At 35.6% G+C, this 22,057-nt stretch overlaps 2 protein-coding genes across 6 annotated transcripts in view; both read right to left on the reverse strand.

Moving 5' to 3' along the window:
- Positions 1-9,944, reverse strand: part of elk4 (ETS transcription factor ELK4) — a 150,772-nt gene extending 140,828 nt beyond the window's left edge. For 2 of the 5 annotated variants that reach the window (XR_007932516.1, XM_051911601.1), the window contains exons 1-5: positions 9,409-9,939; positions 7,895-8,212; positions 4,277-4,984; positions 3,283-3,486; positions 1,104-1,220 (exon numbers count right to left, since the gene is read on the reverse strand). Coding sequence is in view for 3 of the 5 variants with exons in the window: in XM_051911601.1 (XP_051767561.1) it covers positions 1,104-1,220; positions 3,283-3,486; positions 4,277-4,984; positions 7,895-8,101 (1,236 nt within the window). In the remaining 2 variants the exon portion in view is untranslated. Of the gene's footprint in view, positions 1-1,103; positions 1,221-3,282; positions 3,487-4,276; positions 4,985-7,894; positions 8,213-9,408 lie in introns of all 5 variants that reach the window. The other 3 variants (XM_051911604.1, XM_051911602.1, XR_007932517.1) reach the window with 2 other exon arrangements.
- Positions 9,945-12,515: 2,571 nt separating this feature from the next.
- si:ch211-117k10.3 (Krueppel-like factor 15) lies at positions 12,516-21,833 on the reverse strand. Its single transcript, XM_051911605.1, has 3 exons — positions 21,671-21,833; positions 17,111-18,114; positions 12,516-15,355 (listed from the first exon to the last, which is right to left on the reverse strand). Exons 2-3 carry the CDS (start codon positions 18,058-18,060, stop codon positions 15,187-15,189), a joined length of 1,119 nt encoding a protein of 372 aa, XP_051767565.1. The 5' UTR covers positions 18,061-18,114; positions 21,671-21,833; the 3' UTR covers positions 12,516-15,186.
- Between the last annotated feature and the right edge of the window lie 224 nt (positions 21,834-22,057).

The raw sequence follows: 22,057 nt of genomic DNA on the forward strand, positions 1-22,057 counted from the left end.
CTTAGATGAAAAACTTAAACTGGAAATTAGAAATGTTGCATTGGCAAGTTACTAAAACTGAAATTAAATAAATTCAAAAATAGAAATATATAAAACAAAAAAATAACCCCAAAATATGACAACAGCACATAACAAAATTACTCAAACTTAAGATAAAATTAAAACAAAAAGTAAAAAATAAACTAAAAGCAACATTCAAATATTAATACTAACAGTATATAAATAATACTAAAATAACACGTATTCACACTTTACACCACAAGTTTTTTTGATGCTTTGTTTAGATTGATAAGAATGCTGTTGTAAACCAAAATCATAAATTAATATAATTAATATATAATTAAGCTATATATATATATATATATATATAAAAAATATTGTAATAAACTAATCGTAAAAATATAAATAATAAAAAATATTTTTTGTAATAAAATAAATACTTCACTACAAAAAAAACGATACTGATTATATAAGTATGATTTTTCAAAGCTTTTGAAATTCCCTGATATTTCCAGATTTTCCAGGACCGTGGGAATCCTAAACAACTCATTCTTTCTAAACTGACAAAAAACCTCAAAGCACAAAGACATTGCTCCCATTGTAATGGGCTGTTAATAACAAAGCTGTTTTCACTAAAAGCGCAATATTGGGTAACATATGATTTTAGTCTTGCTACAAAGCTAATCCAACCACTTCATTTTCCCTGTTAGTCTGAAAGAAAATACATTTACAAATATCATATGTGTGAACTGATTTCTGTGAATTTTATTAATTTTATATTTGAGTAACTTCTTAGCGTTACATCAAAGACAGCTTTGAATGCTAAAATATGTTCTCAAAACTTGTAAATGAGGATTGTAATGTTTATTTATGATTAAGTTATGGCATTTACTTCACTATTCAGCTCTCAAATCAGTGGAAATGCAGGCTGGTATGAGCACCAGAACCATTTTGGGCAGCTGTGGTACTCACAGATGACGTGATTTGAATCTAAATAATAAAATGTGATGATAAACTTAAAGAGGGTGGAATCAAATTTAGGTTTGGACCAAGTGTGAAAACGGCAGTCGGCTTAGTAAATAAGTTGAGTTCAGGTGACTCACCTGGAAGAGGGTATGTGCGCCCTGTCTCCGGGCGGGACTGAGGGGTGCCACCGGGCTGAGGGTGCTCCAGAAATGGATATTCGACAGAAGTGGACTGGGGGTGAGCAGCAGAGGTGTCTGCAACAAAAACAAACTTTTCAGAACTAACTCTCTTTCCATTAAGGATGCCTTTCCCAAATATTCGTGAGCATCAAAGCACAAAGCATTTGCAAGAGGCATAACCCTGAAATATAAATGTTTAATTAAAAGTGGCTTAATGAGACTTTAAGAAGCAATAAGAATTAATCACAGGGCAAGGGTTCTGTATTTCTCGAAAAAAACATAAATAATAGATTTGAATTATAGTATATTTCATCTTTCATCTCACTGAAGAGACAGCAGGGGGTGATCCTCTGGGGCTGGCTGTATGAGTGCTCATAAATGCAAAGATTGTGCAGTCTTAACGAGGTGATCCATCAAAGTAACATCCGGCTAAACCTCGCCATATGATCACGATCATGTAACAGCCAATGAGTGTCTCCTAAGCACATCAGCACGACTGATTTTCACTGGTTTCAGTGGTGCACTATTGCCCTCTAGTGCCTCAAAATGGCATCAATGCAACCACATAACCAAAAGGGTTTTTAATGTGATCTCACCATATTCCTGTGCAGGATAACCACAAATTTTAAGAAAAATATGTTGCTTGTAATGGGCCATTTTCTTTTAAACCACACACCCTCAGAGACAGTGATCAGTTTTATTGTCAGTGGTCATTTTTAGCATTTGTGCATAAGCCTGGTAGCATTTGCAAGCATATTTAACAGGTCATTTTGACATCTAAATTGCAAATATGGCAAAAAATAATTTGTGAATTGCACAAAAATCCATTCAAATATTTGTATGCATATTCTGTGAAGCGTAAAGATCCAAGCAACATTTCCAAAATGCACATATGTACATTTAATGCATTTAATTTTTTCAGCTTTGCTTGCTGAGTTTTGTCTGCATAATAATTAGTATTTTTAGACAGATGGACGTTCTGACCACAAAATCTACATATGTTTTGTACTAATTTATTCAAAATTGTCTGTGCAACATGTCATGGAGACTTTTACAAATTATTTAAATAATCACTTTTTGTTTTTAAAAAAACCCTTTGTTGCATGGTGAACTATTATCATGGCATTAATCTAAAGTGGCCCTATTATGCTTTTTCAAATATTTAATATAGCTGTTTGTGAATCTAAAAGGTCTGCAAAGATCAGCAGTGCACGACAAATAAATTTATTGTCTCCTAAAAGAAAGAATCAATTCTGAACTGCCAAAACAAGTCGTCAGCAAGTCTCACTTCCTGTTATAAACCTACATAACAATGAAATCTGCATAATGCCAGCCTATGGTCTTCTTTGACTGCCCACATACAACATCTACTTTGACCCTCAAACACTGTAGCTGTAGCTGAGGCCTGGAAGAGTTTGGTTCGTGTTGTTGACATGTCGAGAAGAAGCTGTTCAAAAGGATGAGGATTCAAACTTGAATTGATACGGAAAAACCGACACCATCTTTTCGTATCTCTGTGTATCAAGCGCTAAGGAAGCCTCTGGACCTAAAATGCAGATATAGTAAGATATTTCGTGTCCAGCATGAGCTGTAAGCGGTAGACCGATCACAACAGACTGAACCATCTGACTAATCAGAGCAAAGCAGGTTCTCAGAAAGCAGGGGTGTAGAGAGACTGAATCTTCAAACAAATTGTTTTCAGACTCTTTGAGAAATTAGGTGATGTGCAATGTATGAGCAATTTAAAGTGTTTTTTGACCTTGGATGCATGCAAACAAAACAAAATTAAGAACCTTTAAAACAGCATAATAGGGGCACTTTCAGACTAAATGACACAAAAACGCAAACTGCTGTTGGTTGATTAGTTTTATATGTTGGTCAAACAGCTGTATACTGTCTAAGTGGGCAATTCTTGGCCAGAACAAGCTGCAAAGTGGTCCAATACTCTGGCTACAATAAGCAGAGTCAAATAAGACAGCAACGGTAAATAATTGCACAAGAGGATGCGCCTCTAGTGAGTTGGGCAGAAATTGCGAGCCAACACGAAAACTGCTGATGGTCTGATGATTCTTACAAATCAATGACCGCAGAAAATATCATTGCACACATGTGATGGGGAGGTCAGGAAGGGACTGACCTGCAGGAAGGCTGGGGTGAGAGAGGCTGTAGGGAGGGAAGGGCTGGACAGATTGAGAGGGCTGAGGTCAGAGCTGGTCACCACCAGCGTGGGCATCAACTCCAGGCCTTTGGGTTTCTTAGACTTTCCGCTGAGATTGCGGGGTGGAGATTCGGACATCTCAGAAGCTGGTGTTGTGTCCTTGGAAACAGAGGAGGGCTGGACCTGATGGATCGAAAGAGAAAGAAAGAGAGAGAGAGGTTTTAATAAAGAATTTTAAGATAGATTGTGGTCATTTTATATAATTATTTATATAAATATTTAATATTTACATGTGTATTATATTCATCTTCACTTAGCAAATTATTAAATAATAACTTTTTTTTTTTAATATGTATTTTCATTACATTTTCAAATTATTATGCAGGGATTCAAGGCCTGAAATGTAGTCAAATTTATCAAACCAGGTCAAATGCTGAATTGATCTCATTGACTGTATTAATAAAAGGATACCTGAATGAATTATTATGAATAAAAATAAAAACTAATAAAATAAATAAAAAATAAAATAACAAAAATAAATAAAATAAAATTAACATGTTTTGAAAAAAACATTCTATATGTACTGTATATGAATAAATTGTTCTGCAACCAAATCAAATTAAAATTATTTTATTAAATTGAATTTTTAAAATAATAAAATAAATAATAAAGTAAATATAAAAAAAATAAATAAATAAAATAAAATAAAATAAAATAAAATAGGTTTTATCCGTATTGGCCTACAAACGAAAATGTGTGTTGTATGTTGGTGTATAAGCAAACTAACCCATGAGAGGATAAAAATACAGCTAACATGTATATTTTGTGAACTCTATACTTAAAGGAAACACCATAGCAAAATGACTGTGTAAATTCTGTGCATGACTGGATATACACAAAGCTTTCACCAATCACCATTAAGGCACAAACCACCATCATTCCAATATTAATTTCCAGTGCCAGCATGTTGTACCTGCAACTGTAACTCTGAAGGCTGTGAGGAGAGGGACTCAATTTCACTGTCAATCACCAGCTCTTGGGAATCCGTCATCGGAGAAGAAGAGGGCGACTGGGAATGAGGGAGCAGTGAAGGAGAGATTCTTGAGAGAGGGAAGCCCGTCATGGCATTCTCTGAAGTGGGACTCTCCACAAACGCACACACAACATGTGAAACGGTGCTCTGTTTGGTCTCGTTTTCTGTCAAAGCAGGCAGTGGAGCTTGGACGGTTTGTGCCGGAAGTTCAGGCCTCCCTATAGCAGACGGAGTGGTGTTTCTGTTCTGTGGCATGGTCCCAAATTTAATGACTGTGGACGGCTGGGGAGACTCCTGGCCTGCCTTTTTGTCTATTAGCTTTTCTCCTGGGTTCTCAATCTTCATTGATTTAAAAAGTTGCGTTCCTGACTGCAAAGAAGTCAAAGTGAAGGATGTGTACAAGCCGGAGTGGATATAGTCATTCCGGCTGGATGCTTTAGCCTGACCCAGTGGGCCGGCACCTCGGTCTAGGGCGGCTTTGCTGTCTTTATCCCTGGAGAAGTTTGCAGGTTTGTCGGAGAGGGGCAGAGGTCCGGCAGAGCCCCCGTCTGCACCCTCTGTTCTGGCCATCATGTCCCCCTTTAGGATATCAGGGTACGACACAAAACGATACACAAACTTCTGTCCATTTACTTTTTTGATAATGTTCTGCAAGGAAAGATTAGAAAGAATGCATGTTTATTTTAGCTGATGAATGATTTTCTCCTGCATACATCTAAAAATATCTATGTAAAAAAGCAATCACCCAAACAAATCAACCGAAACCATTTTTACCAGCCAGTCAGTTGCGTTCTTCTACCCTCTCTACCAAAATAACATGCAATTAAGTAAATGAACCCATGTTAAAAGACCAGGAAGAATGCAGAAAACAATACCTCTTGCCCTGTGGTGCCAAGATGAGGCTTAAAAAGCTGAAGCGCCCAACCCTCAAACACACGGTTCCCGTTCAAGAATAAACCCGAGAGGCCATGACTTCCTTACTGTGCTAACAGGCTCTGTGACCCTCTTGTTTCAGTTCAGAGTGACTTGATTGTGTGTTTACAGCAACAAAACAACTTGATGGACAAGAGGAGTGTGGGGGCGATGAGAGGGCTGAAAGCTAGCAATTATAATAAATGCTGATTTAAGTATATGAACACAACAGCATTTAAGCTGCTTTCACACTGCCAGCTACATAAAGCGACAAAGCAACATGATGATCCCATTGATTTTAATGGAGAGCTGGCGATATCCAGCGACACAAGCGACAGTGACCATTAGCGACAGGATGTAGGCATCTAGTGACGCGACAAAGTTGAGATATGTTGAACTTTATGCAAATGAATAGCAACTTTCGGGAGCGACAACCAACTGGAGTGAAGATAGTGGATCGCACATTATCAGAGATGGTGGAAAAGTTATTTTAGCGGTCAGCAACTGTTCTATAATTTATGTCTCTGTATACATACTGGGGTACTTGCTACACTGACTCTGAGCCTGAATGGTTTCGTGAACCCAGTTAGACCGGCGCTCGCACTTTCACTGAAGATAAATAGTCGCGATGGCAAAGAGCACTCACTGTTTCTCATTCATCTTTAATATTAAGCATTTCATGCACTGATTCCATTTGTATTTAGTCTTTTCCCTTAAAAAAATGTCTTAGTGACTGAGTCGGTGTCTACAACATGGAATCCAACAACATCCGTGAATGTCATTCATAAACTTTACTAGGCAACCAGCAGCGGGGGACGCCCACTAGCGACCTCACCGCCAGCCACTGGCAGTGAGAATGCAGCTTTACCTGGTAAATCAGGAAAACCTGAAACGATTAGTTCACCCAAAAATAAAAAATAATTTAATTTTATAATCTTTTTATTCATTTACAATTATTTTACTTTATAATTGAAAATAAATTAATTTGCATGTGGAAGTGAAGCAGAACATTCACGCCGCTTTTTTTTCCATACCATGAAAGTGAATGGGAACTGGAATGGTGAAGATCCAAAATAAAATGGCATACAAGTTGTTTATACAACTTGTGTACACACAGCAGTTTTCTCTAATCATAATTTATGTTAATAAAAAATAACCAATAAATGGCCAATGTATAACATTTTTTCAATTTAAGGAGCTAAATTCAAGAGCTTCTGTCAATGTCAAATCAGTGTGAACTTCAAAGGCATCAAAATGATCATGTGAAGTATATAATATGAATCATTTTGAAATTAATAGTTGATGAAAAAGTTAAAATAAAAATAGATTTTAGACCTCTATTTTAAGCACTTTTTAAGAACGTTTAATCTTTGATGTAATCGAATGCTAAACATTTAGTTTATTTTTAGGGGTTCAAGCACATAGTGGCCAGCGGCGGACCATGAAGTTCGAGCTGCTATCAGACAGGGTTAACGGAGGCTGATCGGAATGAAACTCGCAGGGCCTGTTTGACTCGCGGCCTGTGAGAAATTCAAATGAAATCGGCCACTGGGGGGCACCTTCGTGTTTTTCACTTGCGTAAAAGTATTGTATATCGCACGATTTTTCGTACACAACATTCATACCATATGGTAGAACTCCTTATTCTGAGCAACTTTGCCTCTAGGATCGCCGCTGTCCATCGAATCGTTCGTTAAATATTGAAGATTATTTCAATAACTTCGGCGAACTAGTCCTAGGTTTTTGGCTCAACCTCGATAACTGTTCAAAAAGCTTTACAAACAATAAATTTCCTATGGTAAATTGTCTGTATTTGCTGTAATTGGTCTTTCCATCTATGATCGAGATGGTTACAGTCTTGTTAATTAAAACATTGTACCTTTTAAGGATGTGCTTAAAGGCTTTAAAGTGCTTGAACCCCGATAACTGCTGCTCACAGCTATATTTTGTTTCATTTTTAACATTTTTAGCAATTTCAGAACATGATTACTAAATAACTATGAATTTAAAATCAACCACTATTTAAAAATTCCCAATTAACTAAGCTAAGATCTAATATATCATATCACAAAACTAAATCAGAACTAGAGAATGGCATGAGTAACCTATAATCTGAAAATAGGCAGAAACAAGTACCATAATTTAATATCGGCAAATAATAATAAACATACATAATATTACTAATATTAACTAATAACAATATAGTCCTGATATCCCCCTTTAGAATATCAAGATAGGCCAAAAATGATACACAAACTTCTGCCCATTTACTTTTTTGATTATGTTCTGCAGGGAAAACAGTCAAGAGGAGAAAAAAAAAAAAAAAAAAAAAAAAAAAAAAAAATCACAAACATTGACCAATAACCATTATAATCCCGATATAAGCCTACTGTGTGCATCCATACACTGATTTCAGTCTGTTCTTCACACAAAGCTATCATATGGCTTCAAAAGATCTGGAATATAGAGCACAATCCCTACTGACTATCTTTGTTATTATTTATTATTTTTCCAGCTCAACAGACCCCATTCCCAGCTTGGATAAACAGCAAAACATATCCTTTTACGTTCCACGGAAGAAAGAAAGTCATACGGTTTGGAACAACGTGTAAATGATGACTGAACTTTTATTTTTCAATGACACACCTTGTCGTAGTAGTAACGCAGAGCCCGGCTGAGCTTGTCGTAGTTCATGCTGGGTTTGTTCTTGCGGGCGCCCCATAATCTGGCCACCTCCTCAGCCTGTAACAGTTTGAACTCTCCATCCTCGTTGGTCCAGCAGATGAGCTGGTCATTGCTGGGGTCCAACAGGAGCTGCAGCAGGAACTGCCACAGGGTCACTGAGCTGTCCATGTCCTTCTCTATCCACAGCTGTGGGGGGAAATGTTACCTTACGGGACCCTGTTCACGCTCACAGCCTGGCCGACACGTCACGGCATATTCCAGCACATATTCTGACGGAGGCTGAAATATAAATGATCAAGATGCAATTAGATTACAAATTGAATTTTAAAATAATAGCAAGAGGGAGAGATTTATGCAAGCATTTGCATATGAAGCAAACTCAAACGTTTAGGAAGCATTTCGCCTAAACCAAACCTAGAGCGACCATTCTTGAAATCATAAAAACATGGTAAATATGCACACCATATTAAATACCAAATGGTACTGGACTTCAGTGTAATCCTGACAGTGTGGACAGTGCAGACCGACAGCGTGCATCTAAGCAGCTTAAAATAAAAATAAATCTGCCTTGACTCATCCGATATCCAGCTGGTAGTTGCCAAAGAGAGCGAAAAAGTCTCCCACGTACAATCTGACAGAACAGAACACACAAACATAGAAACAAAGAGGCGAGACGTGACAGCATTCCTCAGACTGTAGGAGACAAGGTCTGAGAATTTTACACTACACAAAGAGTTCAGGCCAAAATGAACTGAGATAGCATGAGCAATTACATGTAGCTCAAAATTGTGGCCTGTTGAATGATGATAGTGATTGCACACTGTAAATGTGGCACTTGTGCATCTTTAATTTAATGGCTAAAATTAGATGCACATTTGGTTACTGCTTATTTCTTCTTTAATAAAGACATAAATGACCCTAGATCTTACCTTAATTATACAAATTGTGTAATGGTTCAAGTCAATAGCTATTATATACAACCATCCAAATAGTCAATATAAAGACTAAATTTACACTAAATGGTTTTTAACGTAGATGCCATCTTATAATGACAGATTTCATATATCCATATTCATATAAAACTACTCATATACCTTTAATTCTTTTGAGATTAACTTGAAAATCCATGACCAAAGGTTGACAAAACTACGAAAATATATCCTAAATGTGCTTTTATCCCTAAACAATCCGTTTAAACTCACACAAATGCTCATTTGTGTAACGTTAAAGCTTTGTGTAAAATATTAATTTCAGAAATCTGATAGGAGCTAACGCAAAACCTCCACGTCAGTTCAACCGCATTTAACAGTGCAAACGGGTCAAAGTACATCGTTTTAGTTTTCAAATTCCTCTACAATAATTATAAAGTCAACAAATTATAAAGTGATTGAAAACATTCGCGAATGTCCTAAACTGCAACCTGTTAGAACTTGAGTTTCGCTCGTTAGCATCGAGCTAATGTCTGTCAAACTCACCTGAGAGGCTTTGTGCTCTCCGGAGTCGGTCCTGGAGGTGTTTTCCGACAGATTAAACCCAAAAAAGAAATAAAATAAAATAAAAAATGCAGACTGTTTTCCCGTATGTTTACATCGTGTAAAGATATTTGGTGGTCAGCTAGCGTAGCGTGCTAGTCCGCTAGCTATCGGAGTCTTAGCAAACTTTAGACTCATTAAACTAACAAGTTGATTTAAATTCTACTATTTAAAGCGGTTTTCTGCCGTATTTACAATGAGAACGACAAAAAAGAAGCAGAGAAAAAGAAAGGGAAACACTAAAGTCTCTCCATCTCGCGTACTGATATTTTTAGCTGCAACCACAATAATACAAAACAGGAAGCAACAAGCCCACCAGATTAAACACTCTAACAGCGCACAATACAACTCCAGAACAAAGACTGAGATTTTATGAATCTGTAAGAAATTAGGTGCATTTAGTTGAACAGCGATAATATCCTCCAGATGTAAGATCAGCAGCTCGAGAAATGCAGTGAAACCAGTGAAGTGCAGTGAGTGAAAGCATGCAGACTATCTCATGATAGACTCTCTTATTTCATCTATGACCATAATAGTAATTTAACCTATCAATACATATAGTTTACTTCTTGGTGGAAAAAAGAAACTCCAAATATTAATTTGGATGGTGTTGAAATATTATATTACATCCATGTACTTTGATGTTTGTACTTTGACATTTAGATAAGACATGACAGAAGGATAGACAATAAAATGATGAAAGGATGTGAAATGACAGACAGACAGATAGAGAGACAGACAGACAGACAGACGGACAGACAGATAAGAATCAACTGATAGACACAGGAAAAAAAAAAGTGGAGTACTATTTGTGGATAACAATAATACTATTACACCAATACTATACCACCACTTTAGTATTTCACTCCCATTACCACACCCTCCAGGCACCATCTTCATTTATTTATAACACCGTCTCACTCATACTCATTTGCCATGTGCGTAGGAAAGAGTGGCAGAATAAAACTGTAATTTTAGTCTTCGGTGTCAGTTCCAGCCACCACGCCTTCCAAACAGATTCCAATGCTGCGGAAAAAACATGGAAAATAAATGCAGGCACAAGCCAAGAATTCCTGCCATTCAAGATCCAGTGACTGATGCTTTTCCTAGAAGGTTTTTGTGGAATCTTTGCAGTTATTCTCCAGAAATGTGTGCTAACATTAACAATAAGCATTTCTAAGAAAATAAAAGTGCTCTGCATTATCAAGAAAACCATGTAAACTATAAAAGGCATAATGACTTATTTATAGGAGAACAAAAAAATGTATATTGTCCATACAACTCCAAATCAACATTATTTCTTAAAGGAATGGTCCAGGTTCATCTATGATATCAACTCTTCCTTCAGTTTGTAAAAACAAAAATGTTTGCAGTAATGCACTTATAATGGAAATCGATGGGGGGAACATTCCAGAGGGTTTTAAAGCAGAAATGTGAAGTTTGCATTTTTGTTAAAACACTTACATTAATTCTTAAGAACAAACATGTTTTAGGCTGATAAACGCCTGGTTATGCATAGCTAACATAATTCCTGCAAGTCACTATACTATACATAAACTGTACATCTTTCTGGTATCTTTGCATCAGTTTTGTTATTGTTAACTAAAATTTAACAACAGTTTTTGTTAATTGAAATAAAGCTGAAATAAAATAAAACAAAAATACTGAAAAATCTAGTTAAAAATCTGAAACAAAAATTAGAAATAACTGAAGTACACAAATGACTAAAACTAATACTGAAAGCTAAACAGAAAAATTACAAAAACAAAATAATTACTAAAACAAATCAAAAATATAAAAACTCGTTAAAAATATTAATGAATAGCCTACTATAATAGTACATAAATAATACTAAATTAACACTGCTTTGCATGCACTCTCAAAAAAAAGGACTTCACCTTTGTATAGTTAAAATACTGGATAAAATTTGCACAGACAGGAAATAGTATGTGATTATAATCACACTACTAATATGTATATCCTTTAGGTATTGTGACTATACTTTTAAACCTGTGTATTTTAGCACTAGTGTGTATTTTGCATTGCAGCCAGGTACAAGGCATCGCCCCATAGACTTCTATTGTAAAGTTCATTGCAGTAAATGCAATATTTTGCTTGATTTTACAAATCGAGAGACAAGTCAAACCAGCATGATCTTAACTTGTATTTAACCCAGAACTTTCCTTTTAATAGCCGAGATGTATCAAAACCCTAAAGGTGACATATCACAGCTTTTCCAAAAGGTTGTTTTGTTTTATGTTTTTTCTTTATTTTCTTACATAGGAAAATAGCATTTTTCTGTTATTCAAAAATATAACCTAAATTTGACCAGCTATAATGTATAAGAGCAGCTATAGTTGGATGGTCTGTGTAAATGAAAACAGTTAAGGTCCGTGCACACCAAGAACGATAACTGTGAAAGTAACTATATTAATGTCAAACCCCAGCAGACGATATCCTTCTGTTTATTCTAAGTGCGCGCTGAAGTTTTGTCATCTGCCGCTTTAAAAGGATAGTTTACCCAAAAATGAAAATTGTGTCATCATTTACTCACCCTCATGTTGCTCCAAACCTGTATGAGTTTCTTTCTTCTGTTGAACACAAAAGAAGATAGCACCCGAGAAGCTGATGGCACCTGTTGACTTCCATAGTATTTTTTTTTTCCTACTATGGAAGTCAATGGGTGCCGTCAACTGTCTGGTAACCCACATTCTTTAAAATATCTTCTTTTGTGTTCAACAGAAGAAACAGACTCATACAGATTTGGAACCACTTGAGGGTGAGTAAGTAATAAAATTTTCATTTTCCGGTGGTCTATCGCTTTAAATGCTCAAGCCCTTTAAGGCAGGATGGAATTTGATTGGCTGTCAATGTTTTTATCGTTTATCAGCTGGAAAAACAATTCCAATTATCACGTTTCTCTGTGCCGTTATTGTTATAGTTGTGGTTTGAACTCTGCTATTCCTTTATATTTAGAACGATTTTAAGAACTATATCGTTATTGTCCTTGGTGTGAACGAGCCTTTAATGCATTAACATGATGTTATAGGTATAGGAAATAATTTAACACTTTTATTGGGATGAAGGTGGTGGCAGAAAAATCAAGAATGAGCCCTTGCAAAGGAATAACGTTATAATTCCCATAAAAACAGACATCTCCCTTCAAAAAAAAAAAAAGGAGAAGAGAACAAGAAAAAAAAAGTCTATCTTAACAGGAAGTACATGATAGTACTAGTTGAAACACTGTAAATCAGGATGCTCTCGTGCGATATTACAAATGATGTACCTACATGATAATTCAGAAACTGCTACAAACATTAGAGTATTGATAAGTCCAGATACTAAGTATGTAGAGCACCTGATAGTTCATGAAAGCCTACATGAGCTACTAAAGTAGAGCGGGAAAAGAAATGCATAAAGTAGTTAAGACCAGATGTACAAAGGCAAGACGATGTCAAGCAAATTCACTCCATGTGGTAGATTAACTTGAACCTTCTCAAGAAAGAAACTCAAACACAGTCCCATGGATACTAGAATAGCCTGTTGAATGACGTATCGGTATAATGATGTCCAGATAGCTTCATTTTGACAGCTGCCAGTTTTTATGAACAGTAACAACTGTCCTCAGCGATTTAGCTTATCAACCGTGACGGCACTAAGTAGAAAAAATGCATTGATCTAATGCAAAGCACATTACGACGACATAAAGGAAACAATTTTCTTTGTGTGATTACAGGTCGAAGAGAAAATTGTTTCTAGCTTATATATGTTTTACAGTACATAAGTTCGATCCATACGTGTAGTGATGTTATCCACGGCCCCGTACATAGGAGGGGCGTTGGTTTGGCATACACTCTCAACAGACTGAGAGAGATGAGGCACAAGAAAAGAACGTGGAAAGCAACTTGATGCATAAATACCTTTCAGCTGGCACAGGGATGTGATTGGGCCGAGAAAATTTTGCACGAGGGGCGGGGACTAAACGTTCGATACATTCGGAAAAAAGTCAAAACTTAAAGGGTTAGTTCACCCAAAAATGAAAATTCTGTCATTAATTACTCACTCTCATGTCGCTCCACACCCGTAATACCTTCAATCATCTTCGGAACACAAATTAAGTGATTTTTGATGAAATCCGAGAGGTATTGGACTCCTCAATAGACAGCAATTTAACCACCACTTTCAAGGTCCAGAAAGGTAGTAAAGACATCGTTAAAACAGTCAACGTGACTACAGTGGTTCAATATTAATGTTATGAAGTGACGAGAACCACTTCAATCAACCACTTCAAACACGTCGACAGTTTTAACAATGTCTTTAGTACCTTTCTGCACCTTGAAAGTGGTAGTTAAATTGCTGTCTATGGGGGATAAAAATTTTTTTTAAAAAGATTTCATCAAAAATATCTTAATTTGTGTTCCGAAGATGAATGAAGGTCTTACGGGTTTGGAATGACATGAGGGTGAGTAATAAATGACAGAATTTTCATTTTTGGGTAAACTAACCCTTTAAATATGTTTTAAAACACAAATAACTGCATCAGACTTAATCATAACAATTCATTTAAAAGAGCTGTACTCCACCAGAGTACTTCAATAAGGTGAATCTCACGAAGAAATGTCAAATAAAAATAAAATAAAATGAAGCTTATTGTAAGATTTTTTTCGCATTGTGGTGTTATTTTCAGTTAAGTGCATTTACACACCATATTCCCATTACCTTAAAGCGAAAAATCTCATTTTCATTAAAGTAATACAGCTATCATCATATCTTGTTTGTTTTGATAACAGAAATCTGTATAAATTAATTTCAATAACTAATATTCTTAGAATTGTACTGTGCACTACAATTTAAATATAATTTTTTTGGCAATACTGTAATAAGAATGAGATTTTTTTTCATAATATGATAATGAAAATGAGATGTTTTTTGTATTGATTACAGTCAAAAAAAAAAAGATGTTTTGCATGACAGCTGACAATTTTGAGAGTTAAATATACTTAACTGTTATAAAAAACAATGTCACAAAAATGTCGAAAAACCTTTTCTTTATGCAACATGTAATGCATTTTTCAGCTAAAATATGACTAAATATTGCATTTCTTGACATTTTTCTTGAGATTCACCCTGATAGAGGCCATATTTGATAATGCATAATATTACAGCCTAAATCATAGTGCATATTGTCTTAATTAAAAAGAAAGGGAAATTCTGCAGCATTCTGGCTTCAGTTAATGTGCTACAGCCAACCAAAATACTGTATTCCTTTTATATTTTCACCTGGTTAGATCTAAAACACAATATTCACAAAAATGTACAAGAAACACGTTTCCTCAAATTAATACACCGTATTGTCCTTTAGATCTCCAGACTTCCTGCAACCTCGGTTTAAAGGCAATAAAAACAGATTTCATAATCTGCTGCAGCTCAACCTGTATCTCTACACCAACGAAGGACGAAACGCGACGAAATCGACTGTGAGCTTTACTTTAACCCACTAAAAAGCCAGAAATCTGCTTCGAGCTTAACAATCACATCCCTGAGTTTCAAGTTAGCTGACTGTAGCACCAAGAAAAACAAACATCTGGATAAACGATAAAAAAGTTGGGGGAGGAAACAGAGACAAAAATGAAGGCGGAGGGTTACAGCTTGTGAGCCCCTTTAGATATCATAGCTTTCCCTCTCAGACTCCAGGAGTCACACTCCAGTTTTATCCCGGGATCAGACGTTTGCCCTGACCAGTCTGCCGGCACGAGGGCCCCGGTGCACCTTGGTGTGTTTGGATAGGTGGTCGCTCCTGGCGAACTTCTTGTCACACATTGTGCACTCGTAAGGCTTGATTCCCGAGTGAGACCGCCGATGGCGGGAGAGCTCATCGGAACGAGAGAACCTTTAAAGCATAAAACACAGCAGGACATACCCATCAGCTCAATTCAAGGCCCCATTACAGGTTTTGATTAGCTTACAACCTAAGGTTCCCGCATCAGATGACCAATGAATCTCCATGGCTTACTCATGAACTTTCAGTCATTTATTACCAGATAAAGATTTTTAAAATTCCTTTTATTAAGATTGCACTCATAAAGAGATATTTCTAGGCAATCAAATATTTTGAACATCTTGAAAATCTTCATTATTATTTTATATATTTATAAATAAATAAATAAATATTTTAATGAATAAATAAATAAATATTTAAAATGTCGATGACATTTAATTTTCATGTATTTTAAACTACCACTCACTATGGTTCAAAAAGTTTGGGGTCAGTATTTTTTTAAGAAATTCATATTTCTATTCATCAAAAATGCATTACAGTTTCCACAAAATTATTAAGCAGTACAACTGTTTTCAACATTGATAATAATAAAAAAAAAAAAAAAAAAAAAATTGAGCAGCAAATCCACATATTAGAATGATTTCTAATGGAGTAATGGCTGCTGAAAATTAACAAAATATATTTAATATATAACCAAAAATTATATATATCATTACCAATATATGGGTCAATGACGTGACGGGTCATTTTTTTGTCCAAAGGCCTTAATAATAATAAAAAATAAAGATATGACATCCAAAGTGTGTAAGGTAGTACAACTAGATCTCTTTTATTGAATCCAAAAGGTTTTAATTTTATTTTGCTACATATAAAGGTATTTTAAAGATTTTGAAGTGCCAAAAGGTCATTCGGAGTAACCAATATAAAGGGACCATTTTGGATCAAGTCATGCGGTCAAACTCATGTGACATCATTCAGACACCTGCAAAGGACCACATGGCCGTAAAGCAAAGTAACTAACTCTCTTTTTATTTGAAAAATTTATGTTTTCACTTGCTCATACGCATGTCCCGAAATATCAGGTAATTCGGTACAACCGCTATAAAACATGGAAAATGTTGTAATATTTTAAAAACTTGTACTAAATATAAAATGGTTGATTGTCCTTTTGCTAGCTAGCTAGCTAGATATCAGCCTTTTAGCATTGTTTGAAAATATCATCATTCAGTATAACCAAAAGTGTCATTCGGTGAAACTGAAATTTTGGTTAAACCAAATGACTTTTTTGATGACAAATTTTGTCCATCTTGTAAAAAAAATGACAAAAGCAACGTTAACTGATTATAAAAACCACATAATCAAATAAAACTATTAAAATAAAACTTAAAATTAATTATATCTCCATTAAGTTTTTTACACTTTTAAAAACCTTATTCGTCAATGACTCATATAATAGTAAATGAATAGAAAACAGCTATTTTTAAAATGTAATAATAATTCACAATATTACAGTTTTTACTGAATACTCAATTTTTGATCAAATTAATGCAACCTTAGTGAGTATAAGAGACTTTTTCATAAGCCTGTAAAAAAAAAAAAAAAATCATACCAACCCCAAACTTCTGAATGGTAGTGCACTATTGTCATGGCGTAAACATTAACCGATAGTCTGTACGGCCTAGATGACATTTGCCAAAAAGGTAATTCGTTTCAGAGATGGAGCGGGTTTTTATTAAAAAGAATATGCAGACATATTTTTTGTGCGCCAACAAATCTCTAAGTTCAAAAACGTGTATTAAGAAAGCAATTGTGGATCAATTTTGATTTGATTATTTTAATATGGAAACGTCTGTTTTCAACACTTACCTCCACCCACAGTCTGGCCAGCTGCACAGGTAGGGTTTCTCCCCTGTGTGTCTGCGGAAATGAGCCTTCAGGTGGCTGCTCTTGGTGTACATCTTCTCGCACCCTGGGTGAGAGCATTTGTGTACCCGCAAGGTTTCCGTGGAGGACCTGGATGGACGTGGAGTGATGGCTTTGACCAGGCCTGCACCCGCTATCCCGACCGCCCTGACGGCAATGGGCAGTGGAGCGATCTTCACATACTTTTGGTCTTGATTGACGGCCTCGCCCATGATGGGGAGGAAAGTTGCTGAGGGCACCTGTGGTGAAAGAAGGGTAATGTTCTGTGCCCCTTGGACACCGAGCACCAGGTGGGCCACTCTGAGCCCGTTGGCCACACCCGATTGGGTGTCTGGCTGTTGGAGGGCGTGGCTTAGCTGGAGAGGTTGCAACTGAAGCACAAATGGAGCACCAACGAGCACCGGCGCGGCACTGGCCGTTGCGTTAACACTCTGAGCAGCAGGGGCCGGTGACGCCGTGTTGGATTTCGGCTCTGCGTCACTGGGGGAAGACGGCTGCATGGGAGGCTCATCCTCCTTTAACTTTTCCTCCGGACTCAGAGGAGCATCCCTCACCAGCTCCATCTTCTCCATCAAGAATTCCTCAATGTCTTCCAGGGTTGGAGAGAAGGTGCTGGGCAGCTCACAAAAATCAGGCAGCTTGGGCTGCTGAGTCAACAACTCCTCAGTGGAGTCTAAAAAGATCTGCAGCGGCCCTTCATCCTCGTCTTCCTCCCCTGGGCTGTAGCTGAGTCGAGCTCCAGCATCTCCGGTTTCGGGACTGGAGCATGAGATGGAGCTGCCCCTCTCGCTGCTCTCACTGCCGCCCACCTCGAAGAAAGGCAAGGTGGCCAAGGAATGGTCCGCGAACGATTCATTAGCAGTGGCCACCGCTTTGTCACTTATGGAGACCATTTGTTGGTGTGCAGATCAGAGGAAGGCTGAAGATATTGCCACGGTTTGTAAACACTGCATCAAAAAAGAAAGTTAGGAATTAAATAATGAGGATAATGTACAGTGATACGCTAAAGTATTTGGACAATTAAAGTATGTGAACACATTTCAGGTCACATTTCACTCCAAAAATAGTAAAGGAAAGGAAAGAATTAATATATATATTATACACTGTGTTCCAAATTATTATGCAAGTGACATATCAGTAGAATTTCAGTACCATAAACATTCAGATTGTAGTTTTTCTAAGAAAGTGTTTGTTTGTTTGTTTGTTTGTTTGTTTATTTATCCATGTCTTTTTAGATAACTGGTATCAATCTCAGACAAAGTAATTTGCCAGGTCTACTTAGGTAAATGGAAACCCTACTTTTAATACAATTAACTTGTTTGACAGAAACTTTCCTTAATAAGCCTTTATCTGATTGAGTTCTGCTGTGCTCTAAATCACTCACAAATCTTATGATACTTCAGTAATCTGCATTCAGTTTTCACACATTATTAGTTGTTTTCATGCCTTTTGAACAACATTGCACTATTTCATGCTTTTCATCTTCAGAAAGATCTTTCTTCCTCCCCATATTGCATGAGAACTGTGACTTGCTTAATAATGTGGAACAAACTCTAAGTGGGGTTTCCATTTACCTAAGTAGACCTGGCAAATTATTTTGTCTGAGATTGATACCAGTTATCTAAAAAGACATGGATAAACAAACAAACAAACACTTTCTTAGAAAAACTAAACTCTGAATGTTTATTGTACTGAAATCCTACTGATATGTCACTTGCATAATAATTTGGAACACAGTGTATATTTTATATATATATATATATATATATATATATATATATATATATATATATATATATATATATATATACACACACTACCGGTCAAAAGTTTGGAAACATTACTATTTTTAATGTTTTTGAACGAAGTCTCTTATGCTCATTAAGGCTGCATTTATTTCATAATAAATACAGAAAAAACAACAATATTGTGAAATATTATTGTAATTTAAAATTATGGTTTTCTATTTTAATATACTTTAAAATATAATTTATTTCTGTGATGCAAAGCTGAATTTTCAGCATCATGACTCCAGTCTTCAGTGTCACATGATCCTTCAGAAATCATTCTAATATGCTGATTTGATACTCAGTTATTATCAATGTTGAAAACAGTTGTGTTGCTTAATATTTTTTTGAAAGCTGTGATACTTTTTTTTTTTTCAGGATTCATTGATGAATAAAAGGTTAAAAAGAACAGTATTTATTCAAAATATAAATCTTTTCTAACAATATAAATCTTTACTATCACTTTTTATCAATTGAACACATCCGTGCTGAATAAAAGTATTAATTTCTTTAAAAAAAAAAAAAAAGAAAGAAAGAAAAAAAAAAAATTAGTGACCCCAAACTTTTGAATGGTAGTGTATATTGTTACAAAAGATTTCTATTTTAAATAAATGCTGATATTTTTTAACTTTTTATTCATCAAAGAATCCTGAAAAAGTATCACAGGTTATAAAATAATATTAAGCAGCACAACTGTTTCCAACATTGATAATAAATCAGCATATTAGAATGATTTCTGAAGGATCATGTGACACTAAAGACTGGAGTAATGATGCTGAAAATTCAGCTTTGCATCACAGAAATAAATTATATTTTAAAGTATATTAAAATAGAAAACCATAATTTTAAATTGTAATAATATTTCACAATATTATTGTTTTTTCTGTATTTATTATGAAACAAATACAGCCTTAAAGGGTTAGTTCACACAAAAATGAAAATTCTGTCATTTATTACTCACCCTTATGCCGTTCCACACCCGTAAGACCTTCGTTAATCTTTGGAACACAAATTAGGATATTTTAGTTGAAATCCGATGGCTCAGTGAGGCCTGCATAGCCAGCAATGACATTTCCTCTCTCAAGATCCATTAATGTACTAAAAACATATTTAAATCAGTTCATGTGAGTACAGTGGTTCAATATTAATATTATAAAGCGACGAGAATATTTTTGGTGTGCCAAAAAAAACAAAATGACGACTTATATAGTGATGGCCGATTTCAAAACACTGCTTCAGGAAGTGTTTTGGGAATCAGCGTGTCAGAGCGCCAAAGTCATGTGATTTCAGCAGTTTGGCGGTTTGACACGCGATTCGATACGCTGATTCATAACGCTCCAAAAGCTCCCTGGTTTTGAAATCGGCCATCACTATATAAGTCGTTATTTTGTTTTTTTGGCACACCAAAAATATTCTCTTCGCTTTATAATATTAATATTGAACCACTGTACTCACATGAACTGATTTAAATATGTTTTTAGTACATTAATGGATCTTGAGAGAGGAAATGTCATTGCTGGCTATGCAGGCCTCACTGAGCCATCGGATTTCAACAAAAATATCTCAATTTGTGTTCCGAAGATTAACGAAGGTCTTACGGGTGTGGAAAGGCATGAGGGTGAGTAATAAATGACAGAATTTTCATTTTTGGGTGAACTCCCTTTAATGAGCATAAGAGATTTCGTTCAAAAAACATTAAAAATAGTAATGTTTCCAACTTTTGACCGGTAGTGTATATACATAAATATATAGTGCTATCAAATCGATTAATTGCCATTAATCATGTTTAATCGCATATGTGTGTGTGTGTGTGTGTGTGATATATTATATATATATATATATATATACACATATATATATATATATATATATATATATATACGCACTTTTATGTTAGATGCGATTAATCGATTTGACAGCATTAATATATTTATTTATTTATTTATTTATTTAAAATGTGTGTGTATATATATATATATATATAAAATTGTAAAAAATCTGTAATTATATATATATATATATATATATTATATATATGTATAAATATAATTACAGATTTTTTTTAATGAAAACAAACATCAAAAAAAATATTTGATTCTTATAGTCATACATTCAATAAAAATCATCTTATGACCAGCTGGTTACAAAATGGCTCATTTAAGTTAAGTTCTGCATATATATACACCTGCATATTGTATCTGATACAATGAAAATACATTTTAGGTGTCCAAATACTATTAGTGGCCAATATTTACATGTACCCATTCTCATTATTACCATGCTTTTAGAGATTAAAGCACCGAGGTTTATGGGGTAGAAAGAGGAGGGGCTATTGAAAACACCATCACAACACAACACAAATCACCATCACAACGTAAATCACAACGTTCACTAAACTCATTACGAGAAAAAAAAACTACATAACCAAACTTGCATGAAAACTGCATCAATGCTCAACTACACCACACACACGAGGCACTAGACATGTGTTTCACCAAAGTGCGTCAGCAGGGCAGGAAAACAGGCCTGCACACATGCTCCCAACACACAGCCGAGGAAAACTGCAGCTTTTGAACAACACGACCACAACATTCCCGGAAACAGGTGTCAAGTTCATCAAAGTGGGGTCATTTAGATCGAATCTGACCCTCTGTTAAGAAACCACTTCGATTTGGTTTATCGAACGTAAAACGATATATTTATAAGGTCTCATTACCTTGTGTAAATATGGATTGAACTATCCGGCTTGTAGATGTACGACATAGGATGAATCCAGATGTCTCTTTCAGTGTTATTGTTGGGAAGAACATCGTCCTTGCCACGGTTCCATGTTGGCATTTCTCGCAGAGTCCTGTCACATGACACGCATCGCAATGCACTCGAGGGCACGGATCCGATTCTTGGCTTCTGATTGGTTGCGTGTCGGGGGCTCGCTCCAAAACGAGGTACGTGATTGGTTAGAGTAAAAGAGGTCATGAATTATTTATAAAAGTAGGAAAAACATCCAACGAAAGCAAAAAACACCCTCAATGCATTTCTGCACATTTAAATACATGCATTGCATACATCATTAACAAGCAAAGCTTTTAACCCGTTCAAATCA

This window comes from Ctenopharyngodon idella, chromosome 11 (assembly GCF_019924925.1).
Source record: "Ctenopharyngodon idella isolate HZGC_01 chromosome 11, HZGC01, whole genome shotgun sequence".
Taxonomy (NCBI): domain Eukaryota; kingdom Metazoa; phylum Chordata; class Actinopteri; order Cypriniformes; family Xenocyprididae; genus Ctenopharyngodon; species Ctenopharyngodon idella.

Excerpts from the sequence above, each read along its gene's own strand:
- si:ch211-117k10.3 (XM_051911605.1), bottom strand. The coding sequence starts at position 18,060 with ATGGTCTCCATAAGTGACAAAGCGGTGGCCACTGCTAATGAATCGTTC. Across the intron at positions 15,356-17,110 it reads TGGCCAGACTGTGGGTGGAG|GTTCTCTCGTTCCGATGAGC; the intron begins GTAAGTGTTGAA and ends TATGCTTTAAAG.